General features: G+C 34.6%; 3 protein-coding genes across 7 annotated transcripts in view; 1 reads left to right on the top strand and 2 right to left on the bottom strand.

Annotated features, from left to right (window-relative positions):
• The window catches only part of corn (microtubule-binding protein cornetto), an 86,340-nt gene extending 71,249 nt beyond the window's left edge, over window positions 1–15,091 (top strand). For 4 of the 5 annotated variants that reach the window (XM_022063036.2, XM_022063035.2, XM_022063038.2 and 1 more), the window contains 8 exons: window positions 2,179–2,276; window positions 3,135–3,318; window positions 7,643–7,898; window positions 8,101–8,497; window positions 9,245–9,437; window positions 10,283–10,447; window positions 11,312–11,467; window positions 14,018–15,091. In XM_022063036.2, the coding sequence (XP_021918728.1) occupies window positions 2,179–2,276; window positions 3,135–3,318; window positions 7,643–7,898; window positions 8,101–8,497; window positions 9,245–9,437; window positions 10,283–10,447; window positions 11,312–11,467; window positions 14,018–14,245 (1,677 nt within the window). In that variant the 3' untranslated portion in view covers window positions 14,246–15,091. The remainder of the gene's footprint in view (window positions 1–2,178; window positions 2,277–3,134; window positions 3,319–7,642; window positions 7,899–8,100; window positions 8,498–9,244; window positions 9,438–10,282; window positions 10,448–11,311; window positions 11,468–14,017) is intronic. The other variant, XM_022063040.2, reaches the window with a different exon arrangement.
• A 2,955-nt stretch (window positions 15,092–18,046) lies between these two features.
• Window positions 18,047–24,999, bottom strand: LOC110829377 (selenoprotein M). The gene is made up of 4 exons (XM_022063034.2): window positions 24,840–24,999; window positions 22,998–23,068; window positions 21,850–21,919; window positions 18,047–21,726 (listed from the first exon to the last, which is right to left on the bottom strand). The coding sequence occupies exons 1-4, from the start codon at window positions 24,942–24,944 to the stop codon at window positions 21,598–21,600; spliced, it is 375 nt and encodes a 124-aa protein (XP_021918726.1). The 5' UTR covers window positions 24,945–24,999; the 3' UTR covers window positions 18,047–21,597.
• LOC147873359 (dynein axonemal intermediate chain 4-like) lies at window positions 21,926–22,999 on the bottom strand. The gene has a single exon (XM_087351441.1). It carries the CDS (start codon window positions 22,941–22,943, stop codon window positions 22,200–22,202), a length of 744 nt encoding a protein of 247 aa, XP_087207567.1. The 5' UTR covers window positions 22,944–22,999; the 3' UTR covers window positions 21,926–22,199.

The following is a 24,999-nucleotide window of genomic DNA, read 5'->3' as shown; positions in this document are numbered from 1 at the left end:
AAGACTTGAGGTTCTCACAGCGGTGAATATGAAGATTTCTGTCTTCTGGGTTATTGCGCTGTGTAGTCTGGTCGATGTTAACCAACGTTTCAGAGGTCATACTGCCTCCGTCATCAGGGACGGAGGCAGTATGACCTCTGAAACGTTGGTTAACATCGACCAGACTACACAGCGCAATAACCCAGAAGACAGAAATCTTCAAATAATAAATATATTCAAGGATATGAATAAATTAAAAAACATGTACCTTGAAATTATTTTTCAACGTAATCGCTTTCTACCTTGATACATTTATGCCAACAATGAACAACTTTTTGATAAAGTACAAACCCTTGTGAACTTTTTCTTCGTCCTTTCCAGAGTTATAGCTTAACCTGCAGAGTTAACTATTGTTCCTTTTCCAAAAAAAATTTGCAAGAACACCACCACCATTCCAAAAATTGGGTCAAGGCTTTAACTTTTTTGTTGCAGTTAATTTGGCCAATAATTTCATTGATTGGCATTTATTTTCTGGGACTCAGATGTTTCTGACAAATGCATTGTCTGTCAGATTTCATCTCAGCAATTAGCATACGAGGCACCCATCCGGCATAACTTTTATTGTGGGAACGGGGATATCCAACTAAAATACAGAATTGGCTCTCTTTGTCTACACAATCCAGAACTATTCAGGTGCTCTCTGTATTTCAGTAAACATTTGATATAAATACTACATGTTTAAACTCTTATAAAGTCATTTTCACATTTTTAATACCCAGAACTTTAAATAATCCTATTAGTTTTATATAAATTAAACTTTTCTTAATTACAGATGTCAAATTAGTTATATATACCATTCAGATTGAAAGTATTGACTGAGTTCTCTTTGTTCTGTTTGTAATGTCTACATGCTGATTTCCTTTAGTATTTTTGTTATTACCAAACAATAATATAATTCACAAAAAACAGATCCAGTCCTTGTCATTTTTTTTTCATCGTCTATGGTCAGCTTGACCATCGTGACCCCTTTCGGGGTTTTCTTGCGAAAGTACCACGGTGGTTTTGCCTTGCCTTCTGTGGCCATTCTTTACCCACCAGACTGGAAGAGGAGACGCGGACAAACATCCATGCCTTGAGTGGGACTCAAACCCACGGTCACAGCGGCCAGGCACACGAGACCCATGCCTCAGAATGCGTGGCCACTGCACCGGCGTCCTTGTCATTGAGCACAGGCTATTATTTGCTGGCTTCACATCACAGAGGCAGCAAGTGTTTAATATTTTAAGGGCAGATAATAATTGCATACACAAGTAAAGCAGTGGCCTTCTGATTGGCTCTGTTACTTTTATTTATTCCAGCTACTGTCTCCCCATACCTCATCCTGCAGGGCCAAACAGCTTACTCAGACCTGAACAGTATATGAGCGTTATGCATGTGGACCCACAGGCAGAGGATTGTAGGTCATGTTGGTGGTCTGACTGGTTGGGAACACCTAATGTAACCTACAGTTCTTGTGAATACCACATTGCCCTTGGATCCACATACAGAACAGTCAACTAATCATTCTAACTTCAAGTTTTAGAACATTTACAACAGTGCATCTTTGACCACACAAGTGACTATGCACCTTCCGTGCAGAGCTATCAATAAAGTGACATTTTTCCAAAAGTTAACACTAGTGTTGGGACATTCTCTGATTTTAATAGTGGTGAAGTTGTCAATGTGGTCTTCTGGGTTGTGACGGCAAATAGTGTTGTATGTGGTTATAAACATTTTGGAGGACAGGACATATGCCAGCATAACCCAGAAGACCACAGTTGACATCTGTCTTTTTAGTTAATTGTCAGATCCCATAATAATGTTGTAGCAGAACTACAAATTTGTGATTGAAAGAATGTCTGTATTTGAGTATAATGTTTGTGTTATTTGACTAGAATTCCTACTGTGAATAACATACTGCATCCATTTTTGTAGTATGAATTTAAGTTACCTGTATGCAGTAAGTTTAGTCACATGTTCTCAGATTATGTTTGGTTAACAAATCATCTTTCGGGTATAAGAATATAATTTGAAATTGTGTTACTGATTTATTTATAAATTTCTGTCTGAATATATTTTTATCTAATTTCAAGTCTTCAGTATCATTATGGTAATGTTCTGTGTCCATTACGTTACAAATTTCAATATTTTTGTCTGTAGATAAAAGTACAAAGGCAACAGATGACACAAAAGGAATGTGAACTTGAACGACAACAGGAGGAATGCAAGCATTTAGTGAGAATCAGTGAGCAGCGAAGGTGAGTTTCTGTGGTGAATAAAGAATGTCACAGCATATTGGTTTTTATGTTTGTAAATTATATGTTTCCTTCACCTGACCTAATACTGTATCATATAACTATTTGTGGTGTTAAAAATGTTTGACAACTTATAATGCAGAAAATTGTAATTACTTAGCCCTTATTAACAATATTACAGGAATAATACTGTCTTGAGATCCTGCTACAACTGGTGCCAATCACCCTTACTTCCCCATCTGGCTCCCCATATTGCCTGCCCACTGCAATGTCACAGACTGCAGTTGCAGATATGTGTAATTGCTAATACCTTCCACAAATGCTCCAGTCATAGACAACCTTATCAAAGCTTGTACAGTAGGGCACCGCATATATGGCAGGTTAGGGACCAGACCTCCACCGAAAAGTGAAAATCGCCGAAAAGCGGATCTTTGCCTTTTCTCAATTGCAAATGCATATCAAAGCCCAATAAGATGTTTACAATATCATATAGTAAGTGCACAATAGCGCTAGGCCTAAAAAAACGATATGAAAGTAAAATGAATATCAGTAGTAGCTGTAAACAGACTGAATCAGCGACGAGAAAATAGTGCCGGACGCACTTCTCTGACTTAGCTGTTGAGCGCGTGGGGCATATGCACGCAATTGAAAAGCGCTGTATTAGCAGATTGCTGAAAAGCGGGGCCCTACTGTAGCCTGTCTGCATCCTTATATAAACACCTCTGAAACGTTGGTGGACATCTACCAGTCTAAACGATGCAACAACCCAGAAGACAGCAATCTTCATACTTAATTCATTATATTCATGTTTTGGCACTCTGACTGTTAGATCTTCCATTTGAAGTATTTAAACTTTTTCAGGCAAGAAAATCTAGTCCTACAAGCCCAGCTGTGCAGCTTGGAGCAGCGAAGCCGTGAACTCTTGTTGCAGCAAGGAGCAGCTGTGTCAGGTGCAGCTGTAGCACTGTCTGGTCTCAGCTCCAGACTGGATGGACTTGTTGAGCAACTAGTGGTGTCGTATAACATCTCGGAGAAAGACTTGGAGGTAGTGGCAGCATTGCTAATTTCCTCCAATGCTGCTGAGGGCAGTGGTGGCGGCGGTGGTGGTGGTGTGGGGCATGAATCAGCAGTTAGTAGGATGATGGAACAAGCTTGTTTAAGCAAAACCTTTTCTGCGTTTACCAATACCATTATATAGATCTCCTTTACAAGCTTAATCAAGCTTGCCCTAATAACAAGTGACTTACATAATTTTTACTTTGGATATAACAAATTTAGTAATTTACTGTGTTTTGTACTTTAATGTAAATCTCTCTAGTTCATTTTGGTGTACAGCAACAAACTATTATTTGTTCAAAGTTTATTTAATGAATGGTGGTTATATATGCTCAACAACACCTCAACTATGTAAATTGAAACAAAAATTATTTAAGTGTAAGCAAAATGTCACATAGCTCTCTTTCAAAATTGATACAGAATTACAATACCATATTTACTTTTAGAATTTTTTTCTAAAAAAATTTAACCTACACACAGTTTAACTCAGTACTTGCGTATCATTTTCATGTTATTCTTATATTTTAGCATAAATCTGGAAGTATTACAAGCTCCCTGCTTCACATAATTGTTACCTTATTTATTCTTCTGTGGCTGGCCTAATTATTTTTCTATTTTTGAAATTTCACAAGTTCACATTGTTTTACTAATGTTAAATACCTGCACTTACTTGAGAAATCCAATGTCCACATAATTGGTATTACAATGACATGAATGGTATGAATTTTTACACCAATGGAAATTTATTTTGTTTTATATTATAGTAGTTCCATTAATCCTTTGCTCCGTATAATTAATTCTATTGAATGAACAACAGCGACATATTACTTATGGACTTACAGATTCAAATTGCATTTGCAGGTTTCTAAAAATTAGGAAAATTCGTTAAAACTACAACAGTTCGACAGTTTAATTCTGAGGCATGTTTTGGCTTTCAGATTGCATTGCTGATAAGAAAAGATTTTGTCTTGATACAAGTTGACTATCCATATTTTAGATTTTCTGTTCATGTAATTTATTTCATTACCCTTTTATGAGTTGGTAATATACCTTAAATGAAGTACAGGTAGCCCTCGATTTACGCCGGGGATGCGTTCCTGGATGAACCAGTGTAAATAGGAACTCTTTTGTAATGTAAATCAATGGGAAGTCAATGACATGCGTTCCCAGCACCCAAAACATTGACGATTAATATAATGGCATTACATTTAAAGCTCTTAAATAACATAAATAAAATAAAGGGAATTTAAAAAATATATTTTATACACTTACAATCAGCAATTCGTTGGTCCTCGCGATTGACTGTGATTCTTTCATGTGATTGATGTGTACAGTCATCTCTGCTGTTATGTGATAGTTGCATTCATGTAAAACGCCGATCTATAGAAAATTCCGTAGTAAAATTAACTCCGGTACGTCTGCAGAGATTAAATTAGTCCTTTGAAAGTTTAAAGCGCCAGGAATGAAATTTCATTAAGAGCAAACTCGCATATGCAAAAGTGTGCATTTCACAAATAGCTTTTACCGATTCATCGATCTCATTGGAGCAAATTCGCGTTCACAAAACATACGTAAATCAGCGATTTAAGAATTACGATTTAGTATAAGAATCAGTATGAGATACATTGTAAAACGTTATAAATAATGGTAAAATATATATTTTTTCACTTTTTAACTTGCTGGTTTCAAAATCGGCGTTAGTCTGAATCGGCGCAAATTGAACTGGCACAAATTGAGGGCTACCTATATATAATCCCTACAAACAATTACAATTGTACCAATAGAGACAAAATAGTGACAAGAGTATTGTTAATGCACTGGCATACAGACTTATACTCTGACTGTTGGGTGACTGTGAACTCTAGTATAGTGATATTTCTAGGGACCTTGACCCAACGTAATAGTTTGGGCCCACTATGTTATTATACCTGATAATATTTACAGTCAAATTTGTCCTGAGTCTCAGACCCAGGTACAGTTACACCATAACAAATAATATTTTAGTTTTGTGTGGTTTGCTTCAAATGGGACAAAGGGTTAAGCATATATTTTGTAAAACTGCAATCCACATTGTGGAGTTAGCTTACTGTTCTCTTGCAGCTGATATTCACCAGATTCCATAGAAGCTGCAACTTGTAAATAAGCATGAGTTTGGAATGTACATACACCTGTAGCAGTGCAGTTTTATATATCATCCCTGAATACACAAACCTTTTCTGTACGTTATGCCCTTCATGCATTATAGTCACTCGTAACTGCATGCTGTATGAGTTTTCTATAAGTCAAGCAGAAATCTATCTCGCATGTCAAAAAATGTTGCCACATCACATTAATGACTATACCTTTCCATTCTGAGCCAAATTGAAGCCAGTCTACATTAGTAGGTAAGTCATAGCAGTTAACTAAAGTCAAATTTGTAATATAAATATTTATAAAGTTAAGCTATATATTTATTGTTACATTTATACAAACTTCTGCTTGGCTTTCAATTTTTCCCATACACTTTTGGACTCAAAGACACTTAGAAACTACTATAAACCTAAAATCTTTGGCACCATCTTTTATAACCATAGATTGCTGCATATAAACATTTTCCTACTTAGTAATTAGTAGTGTGTATGTGTATTCATAAATGGAACTAAATAAAATCTTTAATTTTAGTATTTTTTAAATATAACTAATTTGAAAATTTTTGTTTCAATTGAAGTTCTTGAAAAACATGTTAAAAATTATACATTACAAGGACTTTGCTATGTCTCGTAAGTCCATGAAAAAGAAATACATATATTGGTGTTTTAAATGATACTTGAAGAAACTTCATGCTTTTTTATAAGTATCATTGAAGCAGCTTGTAGATATTTTTAAAAAAACGGTTTTGTCAGTTCTGTATCATAAACAAATATACAGGATGATTTAAAAGGTTAGGGCCAATCTGAAGGGGCGTGTAGAGGGACTCAGAGAGAACAACTCCAAAGTTATCCTGAGTAAGCCAAAGCCATTGAAGGTAGGGAAGTCTGATAGCATACTGCTGAAATAATTTGCTTTGTAAAATTGCTAATGTAATCCTTGTACATTAATAAAAAAACAAAATTAAGCTAGTAGGAGAATAGCAAAGTACGAGATGTCCCTGCCTTCAATGGCCTTGACTGACTGAAGATAACTTCAGAGGACATGGATTTCTCTTCGAAAGTTGTTCTCTCTGAGTCCGTCTATACGCTCCTTCAGTTTGGCCCTAACTTTTTGAATCATCCTGTATGCTGCTGTATAATCTTTATTATATTATGAGATATCTTGCAAAAAAATTATATGTTGGGGTCTAGTTTTTGTGACAGTTCACACATTTTCAACAAATATGAGTTAAAATTTTCAATATAAATTGACAGGATCATATAACAATACTACTTTATACATCTGGGAATAAATTGAATACAAATTACCTCAGTCCATAATATATACTAGGTTTCATTCAGATTAGTTTTTTTTGTAACAATTTGAAATTTTTTTCGATCAAATACATTGATTTTATGATTATGCATCTTTCAAGAGAAATGAGGAGAGTTCCTTGCTGCTTGTGTGTATAGATATTCTGTTCATAGTTTACTGTGGTGCACAAATCATATCATAAGTTCTTAAGTGCTGTTTAATCATTTCTGATTTATAATTTAAAATGAGTGATATGTAGTAGTCCAGCAACATGTCTGCATGCATGTGACATTAGGAAAGCATTTGAAGGCTCCAACAACCTTTCCAGAATCATAACCTGTGTATATAAATCCAGTTTACACTGGGTGTACCTAACTTCCTACACTTTGTTTTATATTTTAGTAATCCTTAAGAAGTCTATATCTGTCACATTTGGTGACACTTTATCAATTACGGTGTTTTATTAGAATAAAATGTACTTTGTGTATTAATGTCTCATGTGCTGGTTCCCCAACTCTTGTAACTGAATGCTCCCTTGATGTGATATGAAGTCCTATAAAAATTACTTAAAATGTGATTTAGTAATCTCAAAAAAATAATTACTAATGAACCTTAATGACTTTGAAGAATTGTACTTTTCTCTTAAATTGCTTGTTTGTAATTTAATGTGGTCTCTTTGTAACAATGTATATGTATTATAATTATACCATTAACACCCCCCACCCCCCACCCATGGACAGCTTCATGGCCTTTTAAGTGGTTGAAGTAATTATAGTCTACAGTGTTTCTTGTGTTCTCTCATACTGCATAGTTTATAAATACAATAATTTAATATTTTCAACATCTTATATGTACTTGTGTTTAATAATTGTCTTTGTCATACTTTGTAGGATGTAATATTTCATAATGAAGCCTACAGCAAGAGTAACAGCAGTGTTGAAGCAAGTCCAGAGAGGATGTCTGTTAATCGACCATCAGAACAACCAACCTTTGGTGCACAGCGTACACCATCCCCCAAACGAGGGGCTTCATTTGTATCAGCTGTAATCAGTGCCATACGCAATGCAGCAGTCGGAGGTGCAGGAAAAAGAGCAGGTCTGCAGAATGAAGAAACTGCTCAAGAAGTTCCTCAAGATGCATATGAAGGTGTGTGAAGGGCCTGGAATATGAATTGCATTGACAAATTTAAAGCCATTTTGAAAGAGGTGGAACATACGCAACTGTGTAGACATGCTGGCATGTGTGAGAGTTCTTTGAGAGTTAACAGGAATAGATTTTATTTTAAATATACTGCTGCTGTTTGCCATTAAATTATGAACAATGTAAGTTTCTGTGTGTTAATTTACAGAAATGTCGAAAGTGGAAGAACATGAGAAAGATCTTAATAAAACAGAGGAACAGGACAGTGAAGAGACAGAATTAAATCATCGCTGCAGCAATGGGAGTATCTCAAGTACTCGTCTTGCTAACAGTGAATCTTTACAAAACTTATCACAAGCTATTCTGAATCGACAACATTTTGAGATGGCGCAAGCTGATGGCAGCTGCTGCAGAGTTGACCTCACAGCAATTGACTATGGAGTGTCGGGTATGGAGGTCTTACCACCTTTAGAGGACTGCTTCCCAGCTATAACTCTTGTGGACCAAATTATTGATGTGGACAATCTGGTTACTAAATTGCTCAAAGTTCTGCGGATCATCCAGCTGGAGAATGACACCTGTGTGGATGAATTGCATGATGAAAGGTAAAATCTAGTTCTTAACAGCCAGTTTATAGAACAGTATGACCAAACTACTTGGTATACACATAGATTCAGAAACATTATATATATGGAAATATTTATTTTGTTTAGAAGAACAGTAATGGTGACGGTCCTGTGAGAAAATTTTCCTTGGCACCTAGTCGTCTTTTGTGTTGATACTTTCGTTGTCATGATAGCATTCTTATGAGAGTTACTCTTCACACATGCGCTGACTGCGGCTTTCTCCAAAACGCCTACTAAGTGCATACTCTTCTCACAGTGCAAACAGTGGCTAAGTGTAGCTGTTCACCACTTCTTACAAAATGTGTTGACAACTTCTTGTACAGAAGTTAGTTTATAAGTCTGCATGTATCTGATGTTCCAAATTTGTCAGAATTTACAAAGACCGAGAATTCATAGAACCTTTTTGTTTACTGTGTGGTGGTGGTAATAATGACAGGTGATAATAACTAATAGATTTATTCCATTGTTGGTAATTAATGAGAACAAAAAAAAATATGAAAAAACTTAATATAAATGGACTACCTGATACAGTAAAGATGCACCCCAGGAAATGTAACTGTTACTTTCATTAACAGCAATGGAAGAAGAATGATGATGAATGTTGGAACAGTGTTCTGAAATAAGCTTGTTGTTTAGCATATATAAATCACTTGTATACATATATGTGTGGTACATTTTTATCCTGCTTGGTTCTAAGAGAATAAATTAAAATATCTTCTTGTGTAGAGTACAGCTAGCAGAGCAAGTGAGACGAGAGCAAGAAAGCAGACGAGAAGTTCAGGAAGAATTAAAGAACTGGGAACGAATTGGGGCAAGATTACGTGGAGAAGTGCAAGATGTACACCTTCAGTTGCAGCGGCGAGTTCAGGAACTGGAAAATACAAAAGATGAATTACAGCAGCATCGAGATCAAATTGAGGTGGGAGTAGGTTTTAAATTATCTCATTTGGTTGTCATTTCATTGGGTTTGGGAAAGATATGTGTTTGCTTCTAGGAGTTACACTGTGAAAATACTTTGTATCAATAATTAGTGCCTAACTTGCTGTTGGAATGTGTGTCTGTGTATGAAAAATGGATAAGTGAGAAACATAAGAATGCTTACCAAAAACAAAGCCCAGCTTAAGTACTGAGAGAAGGTATTACTCACATTCAGTAAAACCATTATTTTTCTTTAGTACTTGGTAAGAAGGGCTGAAATAGAAGATAATTTGTACTAAATAAAGCCTTCTTTCCAAGAACCAAACACATTACAGTAAATAAAACAGAAAATCCTGAGTTCTGGCATAGTCCAGTCAGTTACGTGTAAAAAACTCCCATTTCTCCAACTCCAAACATTAAGGTTTTCTGTATTGTTTTGTATTCAGTAATGTTAGGTGACTGACTGCAAATTTCCAGTTATGTTCTGACTGCATTTAACTTAAACGTTATGATATATGATTTGCATTTTAGAACTTGCGATGTCAAGGTTTTTTTTATTGAAATAACACATAGTATAACCTGAAAGTTGTAATATGACTTCCTATATTGGCAGGTAACAGCAACTTATTTGTGATAAAGTACAACTCAGACAGACTTAAACAATGGAAACTCATCAGCTGTGACCTCTAAGAGTTTGCCAACTTCTTTCGTAAAACAGAATTGGATACTGAACTGATGAAAAATCAACTGTTGTGTTTTTGGAGTAGCATTGGTTGTTGAAAATTTGTCATTACCACCCATTGTGTTAATGATGAATAAGCAGCATCTTAATGTCGTCATTTTCAGCAACTGACTAGAGAACTGCAGAACCTAAGCACTGTATGCAAGCAGACAGAACAGCAGTTGTGTTCTCAAGAACAAGAAGCAGAGAATGTTCTACAGCAGTGGCAAGAAAGTGGACAACTACCATCACCAGAATTACTGGCTAGAGTCGTTACTACTCGTGATAAGGTAATATCACAAAATATTAAAAATTAGTGAGTCTTGACTTTTGGTTCAGACATGTTACATAGTTTTTATATTTAATACAATTTCCCCACCTGGCTGCTTGTTTATACTTAATTGTATTGCTGTACTCTCACCTGTAAATATCACTTTTTGCTTTGTCTACCCTCCATGCCTCATCAACTATATTTTAGAAATCAGGCATTATTGGCCATAATGTTTACCAAACTTAGGTCCGTAATTAACACATAATCTTTGTGAAGATTTTCACTGAACCAAGTAAGATCTTTAACAATATTAAAATAAGGTTATAATTAGTATAAATTGCCATAAAATTTATATAAACAGTTATTCAGTCATATTCTTCTATAGTCCTGACTTCCAAGTATCCCTGTGCTGCTGTATTCACAGGCAGCCCTCCTTGACAGTTCTTACTGTTCCTTCCTTCTGAGTCACAGTTTACCTTCCTGAATATGTTTTATGTAGAAGTTCAGTCATCTTTGGGTTATGTTTTTGATGTTACTGTGACAAAACTACAGTTCCTCAACCAGAGATCAACTATCCTGTTTGGATTTCCTTGAGTCTTCCAGAAAACTGCTAGGATAGTACCTTAGAATAGGCCATGATTACTTCATTACACATCCTTCTAAATTCATAATCATCCTTTCATTCAGTCTGCTCACATGAGAACATTCCTAAATACATTAATAAACAGTAAATCAATTCTAGATACTGTATTATAATTACATTTGGCAGAACTATGGTAAACCACAAATGTCCTCTGTCAGGATAAATAACTTTGATGTTCAGTCTGTGGTTACGCCAGTTATCCCAATTAAAAATATGTAAAATAAATTAATTTATTTTCAGATTCCATTTCTGAAAGAAAAGTTGGCAGAAAAAGAACAGCAGTTACATGAAATAGGACAGAAATATTCATTGAATAGACAAATACTAACAAAAAACTGGCATCAGGCAGCTACAGAAGTGAGGCGACAATATGAAGCAATTGACAATGCCCTGGAGGTAAGCTCCAGTCAGACACTGGGTAGGAGCTTGATATCATGGATTAGAAATGAGTTATAACAGTTTGTGGAGGAATCAAATTTGAATTTGTAATTTTGGCCCATGCCACTGTATTATGGTGGATTGATTAGCCATTATTTCAAAGACCACCATGTTATCTTAAATGCCAAATTACAAGGAAGGTAGACCTAAAATTTTCATTGTCCCACCATGTAAATATGTGTATTGCATAAGTTTTCTTTCCACTTTACCTTTTTATCTGAGACTTGTCTGAATCAGCTGACAAGAACATAATGTTGCCACCAGAAAGTACAAACACGGGTTTCAGCATCACAAGAGCCTGAAGACTGCCATATTTGTTTTGAATTTGTCTCATATGTGATGATAACTAACATGTAAGAGTATGATCACTCCAATATGAAATTGAGTAAATATATTGGAGTGTGGAAATCTGTATTTTTAGAAACCATGAAAGCCATAGGAAATTGCTGTGTTCCACAAAAAGTTTCTGAACCTGGCAAATTGAATTTTGGATTTCCGTGTTTGTGAAAATAATGAATATACACAAATCAATGACGTAGCATTAAAATTTGTGAACTGTGTAGAACTTATCTCGCAGAAGAAAGTTAGACATCAACATGTATGAACTAGAAATGAAGAAGAAACAGAAAGAATCTCAACTGTTTAGTAAACAGACAAGTATCAGAGATGCACAGTATTCTTGGAATATGATGGTATATGCTGATGCAAGTGTATACAAACTCCAATGACATCATGTTATAGGGTACCCATCACATTCACTTTGTTCTTCTCATACAGTTTTTCTGTACTGCTTTGAAGATAGTCCTTATTTCTTGTGTTAACATTGTGTATGGCTGCATTTTCTGAAAATGTTCTTGGGTATTTCATTAATGAAAATATCTATTCATATGGAAGAGGTAAAATATATAATTCTTTTAACAGACTTCTACATGAATTTCTACGTTTGTCACTTGTCCATAATTCTAACAGTTTTCTTTTGAAAGTAAACATCATTTTATTGTTAGATGAATTACCCCCCCAAATTATTCCACATTTCAGAGTTAAAATAGACAAAATAAATTAGAGTCTGTCAGTGTTGCTGGTATGAAAAATTGATTTAACTGCATAACATGCTCTGCTTAATTTAGGAATAATTTAATGTGAATTTTCCAATTCAAATGTTCATCAATTCCAAGATTTATAGAGTTAAAAGCTTTTGGTAAATCACAGAATGATTCCTCCAACTTTCATTTTTTGATTAACAGACTTTAATACATTGTCTGTCAGTTTGAAGGAAATATTTTCTGTGGATATCCCTTGTGTGCACTATGCACCTGCCCATGTTATCCTCCTTGATTTGTTCATCCTAATATTTGGTGAAGAGTACAAATTATGGATCTTGTCATTATTCAGTTTTTTCATTTTATCCCTCCATGTCTAAATATTCTCCTGAGCAACTGTTCTCAGATAACCTCAGTCTGTGTTCTTCCATTAAACATGAGAGATCAAGTTTCATACCCATACAAAACAACAGATAACATTAGAGTTTTGTATGTTTTAATCACTATGTCTTTATATATCAGACAGGAAGACAGAAGATTTTGTACTGCATGGTAGCAAGCATTCCCCATATGTAGGCTACTCTTAATATCCTCTTCCAACAAATTGTTATGAGGTATATAGGGAATTGATTGAATACATTCTCTGGTTCCTCGTAAAAACTGTCCTTTGTATCCTCGCATTTGTCCTCATTTGGTTCATGCACATTTATAAAAATATCACACTATTATCAGCCTCATAGTATTACGTATGACACTGTCACTAACAAACTCCACCGTCTTAACTCCTGACATAATTCTCTTGTGTATAAAAAATTCCTGTCCGTAAGCAGTTATCAGTATTCCCATTTCCATAGAGTAATGTTTCTATCCTCTATTGTTAAAATGTGCAAAATGGAAAGTGTGCCTTTTTCAGAACAAAGAGTGAAAAAGTTGTTGTAGATGGCTGTCTTTTGGGTTGCTGCACCATGTATTCTTTTAGAAATTTACTGACGTTTCAGAGGTCCTTGCTGCCTCATCACCCTGATGATGGTGGCAGCAAGGACCTCTGAAACGTCAGTAAACTTCTACCAGACTATGCGGCACAACCCAGAAGACAGTCATCTTCAGACTCACTGTCATGAAAACATCAAATCCTACAAAGTTATTGTACCCTATTTTATGATTATAACTAACTGTTTTATAAGGCATACATTTCATCAATAAGGCTCTTTCAGCTTAGATGAAGTCACTTTGAATATCTGATAAAATGTGATGAAAATTTTGTTAAATTTATGAAGGATTAATGTAACTTTTTCCCTTGTAAAATGTATTTGACATAAGGTCTGTGGTCTGAATTATGGATTATGAATTAATTAATTGTTTAGGGGTTTATTAATTTTTTAATTGGAACATTATTTTAGAGAAGACTTATTCTTTCATTTCAATTAATGTTTCTTTAGAATGATCAGTTAAATGCATCTGTTCACAGACTCTGCATAGCATTCAGGGAGTGGTAATGCAGTGCCCATCGCTTATGAAGCTTCAACAAGCCCTAGAAGAAACCAACTTTCAGTGTGCCTCATCATTGCCTCTTATTGCAGCAGATCTCAATGCCAATGCTCCTCCCCTAGTAACACTCAATGGAACTCACAGTGGAGGGAATAGTGCTCTAGAAAAAAAACACAAATCAGGGAATACCATTAATGGCACAGCATAATGATATGAAACATTGTTGAGAACTTTTCCATTGAAAATGTTAAAAATAAATATTTTAGATGCTGATGTAAGTAATCATGTTTTATAATTTGTGGTTGTTAGTTAACCACAAAATATAAACAAGTCTGGTAATTAACACCACCATAATATATGATGGCTGATACAGTATTTTTAATTAATGTAACTTCACACTGATGGATTGATGACTATGAATACCTGTAAACCAAGGTCTTCTTTCATTGAGAGAGAACATCTATTATAATATTTTTCTATGTCATATTATTATAAAGTATGTTATTGAGATGTGTGGTAGCACAACTGCATCTAGCTTGTGATGTAAAAATATTAAGCAAGAAGGTACTGATAGCAATGACTAGAAATTAAAATTATAATTTTAAAATTATGAACATTCTTGTTTTAACAACAAAGAATGTAATAAGAGGAATCCTACAGACACAGTAAATGCAGGTTATGCAGTGTAGTCCTACATCAGAAATAAATTCATTTTAATACAATAGTGAAGAAAATAAGTTAAACTGATGAAGACTAAGGTTAGATTGTAGTATGTATGTAGCTGTACTAGAAAATGAACTCACATTTTTGTGCCTCATTCTAAACTGCCTAAATCAAAAGCTGGGTCACTAAAATATTGGAATAACAAACATCAACAAAATACAAAATACTCAATTCCCCGTCCAGGTTCTTACATGAACATGCGGTAATGCAATTCACTATTACAAAAGACTCTGAGTTCCATGTATGATAGTATAGGCTACATTCAATTAAATAAGATCAAAGTTATGGAAAAATGTAATGTATTTACCCATTAAAGTCATTTATCATGTAACTTTGCCTTTCATTACCCCCACTGAATTTGCCATTCCAGATACTGAAAGAAGAGACAACATATTTGAACATGTGAACTGATGAAGTGCACAGCATATTGCAAATAGACATGTTTCAGGAATTGCATGAAATGTACACATCACATTCAAGAAAACAATAACAGCTAGAAATTGAGAACTAGTAACTGTATGTATTTACATGTCATAAATTTATGTATTGTGTTTTATGGGATGCATCCTGTTGTGTGTTGATTGTTACGTTGATGGTCTGTGTACACAACCTTATTATGCGTTTATAGTCAATAATGGTCTTCTGGATTATGACATTGTGTTATCTAGTAGACAGTTAACCAGTGTTTCAGAGGAATGTATCACCTGTCTTCACCCAGTCAACATATTCATCACTGTAAGTACCTCAGATCTCAGGAGTGTATGTGGGTTGTGTAGAAGAAATCCATTTTCAGAACTGCTAGTGAATATGTGGCTCCCGTAGCAGCAGCCCAGGGAGTTCTTTATATAGGGAATCCATTGGATGGTGTGTCAATGGGGTACCTTTCTGAATGCCCATGGTGATTATTTTTACTCCATTCTGGAACATTCCTGAACAAGTTTCATTTAAAAAGCTTCATAGTTGTTAATATGTTTGTACATAAATCATAACATTGTCATGATGACATTTTGGAGACTATGTTACTACCTTAACTTGTATCATATTGGGACGGGATTTAAACCCCCACATTACAGGGATGTTGATCAAATTTTAACTTCTGAGTTTTAGGGTAACAAGGTGTGCCTAGCCAGAGACAGAAGCACTCATGAATTCATCAGCCTGCATGATAGCTATGTGAAATTCCTACTGTGAACATGTCTGTAACATCAGAAGCTAACTTTGGGGTTATGTTGTTTGGAAACTTAAAACCACGTCCATATATTTGTATATAGTTACCATTAATATATTTCCACAATGTTTTCATGGGTTGTATTGTGAATAACAAAAACTATTGAAAATGCTGGTAGGTGGAGCATGTAACATAATTTTGGCTTTCAGTGACTTAAACAGTAGAGGGAGTGAGATTGCATGCAAAAAATCTGTATGAGCGGACTACATCTTTACTTGACTTGAGTGCATGGGTTTTGAAGAGATTTCCTAAGGCCTTAATGAGCGTTAACAGTAGTTTAATCATTTGTCAAATGAACCAATACTATTCTGATTAGTAACTGGAAATTCATTCATGCTCTTTGTTGCTCGTGTTAATGGTTGTCGCTCACATAGATTCACTGTCTGCATCTGTACTCCATATTAGTAATTTTACCTTGGCTTGGTACAATTTGAGGTCACCGTGGTAAGTCCAAAGATGTGTCTTCTGGGTAGTAGCACCTTGTGGACTGGTAGTAGTGTACCAGTGTTTAAGATCATTGCTGCCTCCATCAGGGCATCCTGATGATGGAGGCATCCAATGACCTCTGAAGTGCTAAACTACCACCAGGCTATACAGCACTACAACCCAGAAAACAGACATCTTCTTATCATGGCTTGTTACTGCTTGGATTACTCTCTCTATGCCCATCAATGGCTAGGCATAGATTAAAGATCTTTGGCTCTGCATGGTTAGAGTCAATAAATGTTAGGAGGGCCGAAGGCTGGTTCTAGCTCCAGCAGTGGTCTAAGTGTTGCGGTCGACTGAAGTTGTCTCCCCTAGATTAATACCAATACTGCTTGGTTTATGAAATGGGGTGGCGAAGCAGGTGTTCTCTGATAAAAAAATCTATATGCTTGGCAGTATTTACTTGTGCACAATGGTCAGTGTGTGCATATGTTCTGGAATGCAAACTTCTTCCAGTCTACAGAGGCACAGAAAATGGGTTAAAGGTATATTTATGGACCACCAGCCATAAAACTTAAAGAAAAAGTGCAAGTAAACCACAATAAGTTACAGTACAAAACTGGCAGCTAGTACGGATTATTTCTTATGACGATGCATAGAAAAGCTGTCAACGCATATGTATTTTCCAGGCATGTAACATTAACTGATGGTACCAATTTTTTTTTGCTATAATAAACTTTTCATCAATGACTTTACTTTTTCTGTTGTGGTTATACTGAACAGTAAATGCCTGGATGTTTTCTTTTTATACAGATATGGACTGTATCTTCTGCTGTACTCCGAAATTGCAACCGAGAACAGTGAACTGTAATGAAAGTGTTTCAGATGGTGCTTTCATGTCATGGAAGGAAGAAATATAAATCTTCATATGGTGTGGAAGAGAATATTTTGACCCAAGAAAGAGGAGAATAGGAAATAAATTGCATAATGAAGAGCTATAGTTGGCATGTACCTTTTTCCAAATATTATTAATCATGAAATTAAAGACATGATGACCCATGTAGCACATATAGGAGCTATGAGAAGTGCATGAACAATTTTAATCATGAACCTAAAGGGGAAGGGAATTTGGGAGACTTATGCACAGATGGGAGATAACAAAATGGATTCTAATTGGGGATAACTATACCAAAAGGGTGTATAAATAACTTATATTTTTTTATGTCACAATGCAGAACAGGGTTCAGTAAGTGTGCTTGATCACAACTCAGATGAAAGTTATGATATTTGATTCTACTGTTGTTCGCGGTTCATTCAAATTGTAAAACACATAAGTTACAGTTATGTTTGTGATTTACATGTCGTCTGCAATATATTTGCATCTTCTATAGTCTGTATATTCACTCGTGCAGAATGTTGTCACTGATAATTTGTTGTTATTGTTGATATGCTTTGGTAGTGATTTGTTGGTTTAATTGTTTCTGGATTTACTGTGATAGAATTTCTTGGTTGGTGGAGTGTCCTCAGTCGTCTAACTATGAGTCTGTTATATCTCCTCCCTTGTACCTCTGTTCATACTGACTGGTTTCTCAGGTTGCCACTGGTATAGGGTTATCAACTCACTAAATACAATGAGACTAGTATGTGCATTTATTTATTTCTAAGTACATTACATTAACAATCACAGAAGATTACATTATTGCAAAATCACACATTACTTTTTTCAACAGAAGTGTTCTACAGTCAGTCACAACATGTGCTCATGTAATTCCAAACATTGACCACATATATGCATGTCTAAGTCACAAAATGTGGAAGCTTTATAATGTATGACAGGAATTATACATGAAGAAATATAACAGTCAAAGGATTGGTCAGCAATGAAAATTTCAGGCTAGGGTAAACAAAAAGTTATTCTGTTCTGCTACACACTGAGTTCAGAGATGAGATTAAGATACAGTAATATTGAGGTTTAATGTATGTTACTGTATATTGTTGTATCACAGCTTGTAGCTTTCATGGAGGAGCATTTGGGCTTGCTTTCCATTTATAATCATGAACTAAACAATACTCAAAATCACACTGTGCAGGGTTTTCTTCTATTATGTGTTGACTAGACAATGTTCTTGTTAACTAGGTGACAGTTTGTATTTAGAAGAAAACTAAGAAAATAATAAAGTAGCAGCACAGAAAATAGAAATAGTTTCTCTAGAAGAACTTAACAATTGGTAATTTTATACACATCAAAGCACAAGTGATGGCTAAATATTTTTTACAAAATTACACAAAGTAAATGGGAATGTAAGTTCAGAAGTTAACCACTGTTACAGGTTGCCATCTCACACATACTTAAAATACAGATCAACATTATCCTGAAATAGGCATACAGATAAAGAGGTTAAAGAATGGTAAAACAGCTGTTTTAAAACAGATACTGCTACACTGAACAATAAAAAAATTAACAGTTACAAGAAAAGTATGTATCACATATAATTTTAACTCCCAGCATAAGGAAAAAGCCTGAGCTCATAACTTTATATTCCCTAGCAGCAAGTACATGTGTTTCAGCATACAAACAAACCCCCTTATATACTGCACTTTGTATTATATTCATTTTGACATTGACAGGAATTGCAGGCTTCAATAACAGATTACACAGAATATTTACATGCCATAAGTAATAATATCCTAATCAATCAATCACGCAGATACACACACAAACATTTATAATACAGCGATAATGTGGTTTTCATTGTAAAATAAAAACCAAAAGATGTTATAAAAGAGAAATCACACCGAAATTTTTCTAAAAATGTATTAGTCTTGAAGACACCAGAAATGTCCCATGCAGCTAATTATGGATGGAATTTGTGGTAAAATGCATATTACATAGGCAGTGAGTTACAGAATATGATTGAATGTTACAAAATATTAAATAGTGCTCAAAATGTAGTAGTAGTTATTTGAAGTTTTGAAAATTAAGACATGAGAAATGTTTTGACTAATCATAATTATACTCTTTAACTCATCTCAAAAACTGGCAGTGTGCTTTACTGTCTTGTACCATTCCATTCCAGACACTTTGGACTAAATTTTAATAAGTTATTGTGCATTACTGATTGTTAAATGTCATGAAATTACATGTCTAATATCAGTGGCAAATTATCAGTAACATTTGTTTATATTTGCTGCATTCATCACAGGTAACAAATTCAGTGTCCTGCACCCAACATATAACAACTTCAAATTGTTATAAAATGTGCAGCAAAAACTGTCGCGTGACCTTAAAGTTACTTCCACATAACAGAAAATGTAGAAGTAGTAAAAAATGGAGGGTTCTTGAGAGGGATTATCTGCTGACCTGCCATTGATACTGGCACAGACCCCACCAAATTTTTTTTTTGGGGTATGGGGATAGCCAGAAAATGTGTTTACAAACTTACACTTAGCTATTAATGAAAGACTCTGGGTTACAAGCTGCATCAGGTAGCTAAAACCTGATTCTTGTATTGCATTCACTGATGGGAACTCAGCAGCCCAGAGGATGACAGTAGAGATTGTTGTCAAAACATTGGCAGAATATATGGTTTATTCACCATTCAGCCACCTAACGCGGCTTGTAACCCGAGAATCTTTCATTAACTTAAGTCGCTGTGAAAGCTTCACTTTATACATTCAGCTATTAGTTAAATGCTTTTATTTTTTTTCATTACAGAAGAACATTTTTATTAATATTTTGTGTACTGATATTTTTTTCCCCAAGCTCAATCTTTTCAAAATTCTGGGTGAGGGGAGGGTCAGATGCCTGGCTTTCCTCACCCACTGCCACTGCAGACTGAAGTGTTACTGTGCACATCCCAGTTCTAAGGCACAACTCCTCGTCATACAGATCACTGATTAACGACATGTAACATGCCTTTATAAAACACAGCAGAACCCACTGAATCAGAAAGAGTATTCACAGCCCATAAATGTGCACATGGGATTAGATACAAAAAAACAGTATGTCATACATCCTGGTGATATTTTACACAACTCCTGCTGATAGGTTTCTATAATTAATTACTTCTAATTATTCAAGAATCAACAAAAGTTTGTACATACATCTATACTAACTTACTGTATACCTCAATCAGTTGCAATCCCACTTAACTAAACTTGAATCTTGTGTGGGAAATACTCTTGTGTAAACATAATGCTTTCACAGGTATAACATGATCATACACTGCAGGTACTTACAATAAGGTCAAAATCATGACTCTTAACACTGACAAGAAAATTCTTTATTTCATTTTAGTATGTGAAAGAATTCATTTTTATATATTTTGAATTATGTATACTTTAATACGACTTTTAGAATGTGTATGCTTCACAGCTGTCTTCTTATGAAGGTGGTGGATACACAGCATATGATTTACTTAATGATGCTGTCAGAAGCTCACTACATAGCTTTGGCACAGCTTTGACACTGTGTAACCTGTGCACCCAGCAACTTCTGATGCTATACTATTGTGTTTTTTATTTTTCTAGGCACAAGACAAAATTACATTTGTAAACATGTCATTATGTGACAGCTGTACATTAATGTGAATATTCAAATTTCATCAATGTGTATCATTTTTATACAATATGTGATCAATGTTCAAAACTGGCTTTGCAAGATACATACTTAACATATAATGTAAAATACAAATCAATAATCCAAAACAGGAAAAATGTTTAAAACTGCAGACTTGCGATCTATTTGATAAGTCATTCATGGATCATTACTATATTTTTCTAACCAAGACCTTATGCTCAGTGAAATACTTTTATTCACTAAAACATTATAGTGTTTGCCAGAAGATGACAGTAGTGTACTACTGCCTTGGCACTGCTGCCAAATTCTGTGTGTTTTGTGTCTATCATAATACCACTTCTAGTATATCTAATAACACAAGAATTAAATGTTTAGTTAGACACCTATTTTGTTCATAGACTCAATAAGATAGTCATAACTGTTCAAATACACCTCACTGTTGCCAGGATAACAGGTGAATGAAACAACCGCTTTTAGTGTCTGATAAAACAAAAGACAAGGAAAAGAATTTTGTCAACAACGAATGTGATAACAGAAGGTGAAAGCCATGTTAATATAAGGATCCAACAACACAGAAAATACTCTTAGTAAATGAATGTGCTTGTCAAAAGTCTTCATGCTGCAAGTTAGGGTGCACCTCATTGTCTGGCTTCTTTTTGAGGAAACCTTTCTTAATTAGGAGGTCATTGCAGTCCTGACGAGACAATGGAGCCAGATCAATGCGTTCCAGTTCCTTGTAACATGCAAACAAAGCCACATGTACTACAACATAATTAGTAACTTCAGCAAAAATGATTTTTTTATCTTCAACAATATTGTATTATACATCATAGTTTGAAGTTAATTTGTAGCTTACCTTATCATATAAGTCTATCAAAACAAGCTCTGGGGAGGCACCTTGAATATGTTGGAATTCTACAAATTCACTGAACTAAAGTTAAGAACAACAATTAATATTAATCATGTTTGACCCAACACACACGCATACAAAAACAATGGTAAGCTACTGCAAATGACACATTTCAGTAAGTCTGTTTTAAGAAAATGGCTGTCTTCAGAAGCACTGGTAAACTCTCTACCAGAACATATGATACAACAAACCAGGAGACAACCATATTCATACTTACTGCCATGAGAACTTGTCAGAAGTCTATATTAAGATTATTACAAGATTACTCATGCATTTTTATAATGTGTCAAGTGATTTCAATCATTTTCCACTTTCTTGTAAGAATGATACAAATTCCAAGCATTAGCACTAGCAGGGCTATCTGCAACCCTAACATATGGTGTCATTGTGGATTTTGTTTTTCTAAAACTGTATTCAGTTTGAACCTCAGCCGTTTTGGTATTCCTGTGACGACCTTTCCCAATTGTAATATATTCATAATACTCATTATCAGACTCTATCTCTTCACCTTCTTCAGTTTCCACATCAACATTCAAGGCTGGCAGATTCAAGTGGAAAATAGTGGGTGTTTCTTTGAGAGTGGTGAGAATGTTAGAAGGTGGCGGTGGTGGAGGTTCAGGAATTTCGTGCCCCTGAGGCTGCAAGAGATACAACAGATTTGATGGGAGTGGAGGAATTTCAGCTGATGCTTCTGATGTTTCACTATCATCAAAAAGAACAAAATTCTTCATTTCTGACTCTGTAAAAGGTTGCTGTATTGTTATAAGTTCAACAGGTGCAACTTTTGTTAAATGTAAACTTGAAGTTGTTCCAGGAGTTTCTGAAGTGTGAAGTGATGTGGTAGATGTTTGAATGACTTCTTGTACATCTTCAGATAATTCTTGTGTCTCACAGAAAAGGGGTTTCGGTGTTACATCAATTCCATCTACTATTAGCCTAAGAGAACATCTTTTCCTTAACGATAATGGAATGCCTGTGTAATCACCAGGGACCATTCTTAGAATGGGTCCTCTTGAAGGTTGCTTAGTTATGTGTGCCATTTCATGTTAACAAAGCTGAAGCAATGGTCTTCACTGTCATCACATTAAGGATACTACAGAGGAACATCTTCAAAAATAAACTTCTTCACCTCGGGTAGACGATTCAAACGGCATCCACTACAACTCTGAAATGTATTACAAATTATTATATTCGATAATCACCAAATTTTCTTGCAAATACACAGAAGTACAACATGATTCCATGCAAGCTAATTCCACATTCTTCACTGCAAAAATATGAAACATAAAACTTCAGAAAGAAATTATTATTTGTGACTGTTCCACTTTTATTTTTAGGAGATTCACAAACAGATTCCAGCATCATGTAACATTGGACATGTGGTTCTGGAAAATGACCATGATCATTTACTAACATAGACAACCACTTTTAATGGACATAAAATGTTTTATTCTTATAAAACTTACATATTCATCAGTCCAAACGATTAAATAGGGAGAGGCAGCCATATCTGAATTCTCCAGGCATAACTCAGCAAATTTATACATAAAAGTTATCATTAAGAAGCAAACACAATTTGTGGTAAAACTCTCAAACTCTTTAACAGTTGATGAAGGAATCTGTTTTGTAAGAATGGCTAATAATTTTAACAAATGTTATTTATTACATGAAACTACTTTTAATACTTATGATACTGTAATAACTTGGTGCTACATTATTTTTCTGCAATATACTAGCATTTCACTGCTTGTTAGAAATTATAACGCGGAACAATCTTAATTTAGATGTGTGTGTTTTTGCAAGCTATCTACTAATCAATTCCTTTCCATTAAAGAATTCCATGTAAAAATAACTTATAATTAAAACCTATGTTTGATCCTATGATCCCTCTAATTACTGCAGCACTGACAGAGTAGAGCAGCACAAGCTGTTATCCTTAAGATTTTAAAAACATATGACAGTTACCATTCTACTAATTAAATATGTGACATCCAAAAATAAAATATATGTATCTCTCAACTTGGTGACCAGTTAAATTTCCTTGATATATTTTTTGATATACACTATTTACCATCAGATGTATACAGCTTTATTAGCAAAATTAAATACATCTGCCTGATGTACTTCAAAATTCTATGATATCCAAATTTGGTAACATTATGATTAATTACCTTAATTTACTGTAGTTAGTTTGTATCAGATTTATGTTGGGCTTTAATAAATGCACATAAATGACTACATGACACGTGCCTGGCAGTACATATCATAACGTTTTACAGAAACTCTCATATATACATCATTAATATAATGTAACATTTCTTATAAATATTTAAGTAACTGGAATCTCTCATTCTCATGAGTAAAGAAATAATACAATATTTCTGTATACTAAAACAAAATATAAGAAGCCTATTTCCACTATGACGACAATAATATTCATTTGGAAACATGTACCAATTTTTTACAAGATAGGCTATTGAGAACTGCATATTCCCAACGTTTATTAGAAATTTTGAGGCAGTACAAAAAAAACACGTCAAATTTTTGGTGGTGTAATGAAAAATAAAAAACTACCTTGCATGTATATATTGCCTGCCTAAACAATGTAACAGCATTAGCATATGAAGCAGCTTCACTTGTAATACTTTATGAATGGGTCATCCTTGAAACATACGGAAATATTCGAGGACAGTATGTCAATAAACTTCACCATTCATAACAATAATTACATTACGAACACAACGGTGCAAACATTTCATATACTCATTAGAAATTAATGCAGGTAACAAATTTATCTTTGTTGTGTATAAAGATGTCATATATAAGTTAACATAATAAGTAGACATTGTCATAACTGACACATTTTTGAGAATAAAAAACTACCACATATACATTAATACAAAAATGTTTCTGAAACTAAGTGAGACCGCACTTACTTCTACTCGAGCTGCAAAAATATTTCTTTCATGATTATCTCCTTGTGTTTCATAGACCATTAAAATGAATATAAGAAACACATATTCTAACCACTGAGGAGCCATATTGTATGTGCCTCATTCACCTATTGTAGGTTATCAAGGGCCTAAATCACAGCCT

This window comes from Zootermopsis nevadensis, unplaced genomic scaffold, assembly GCF_977971745.1.
Source record: "Zootermopsis nevadensis isolate Lab colony 2312 unplaced genomic scaffold, Znev_1.0 Znev_ptg000019l, whole genome shotgun sequence".
Classification (NCBI taxonomy): domain Eukaryota; kingdom Metazoa; phylum Arthropoda; class Insecta; order Blattodea; family Termopsidae; genus Zootermopsis; species Zootermopsis nevadensis.
This window is presented reverse-complemented; position numbering and strand designations above follow the sequence as displayed.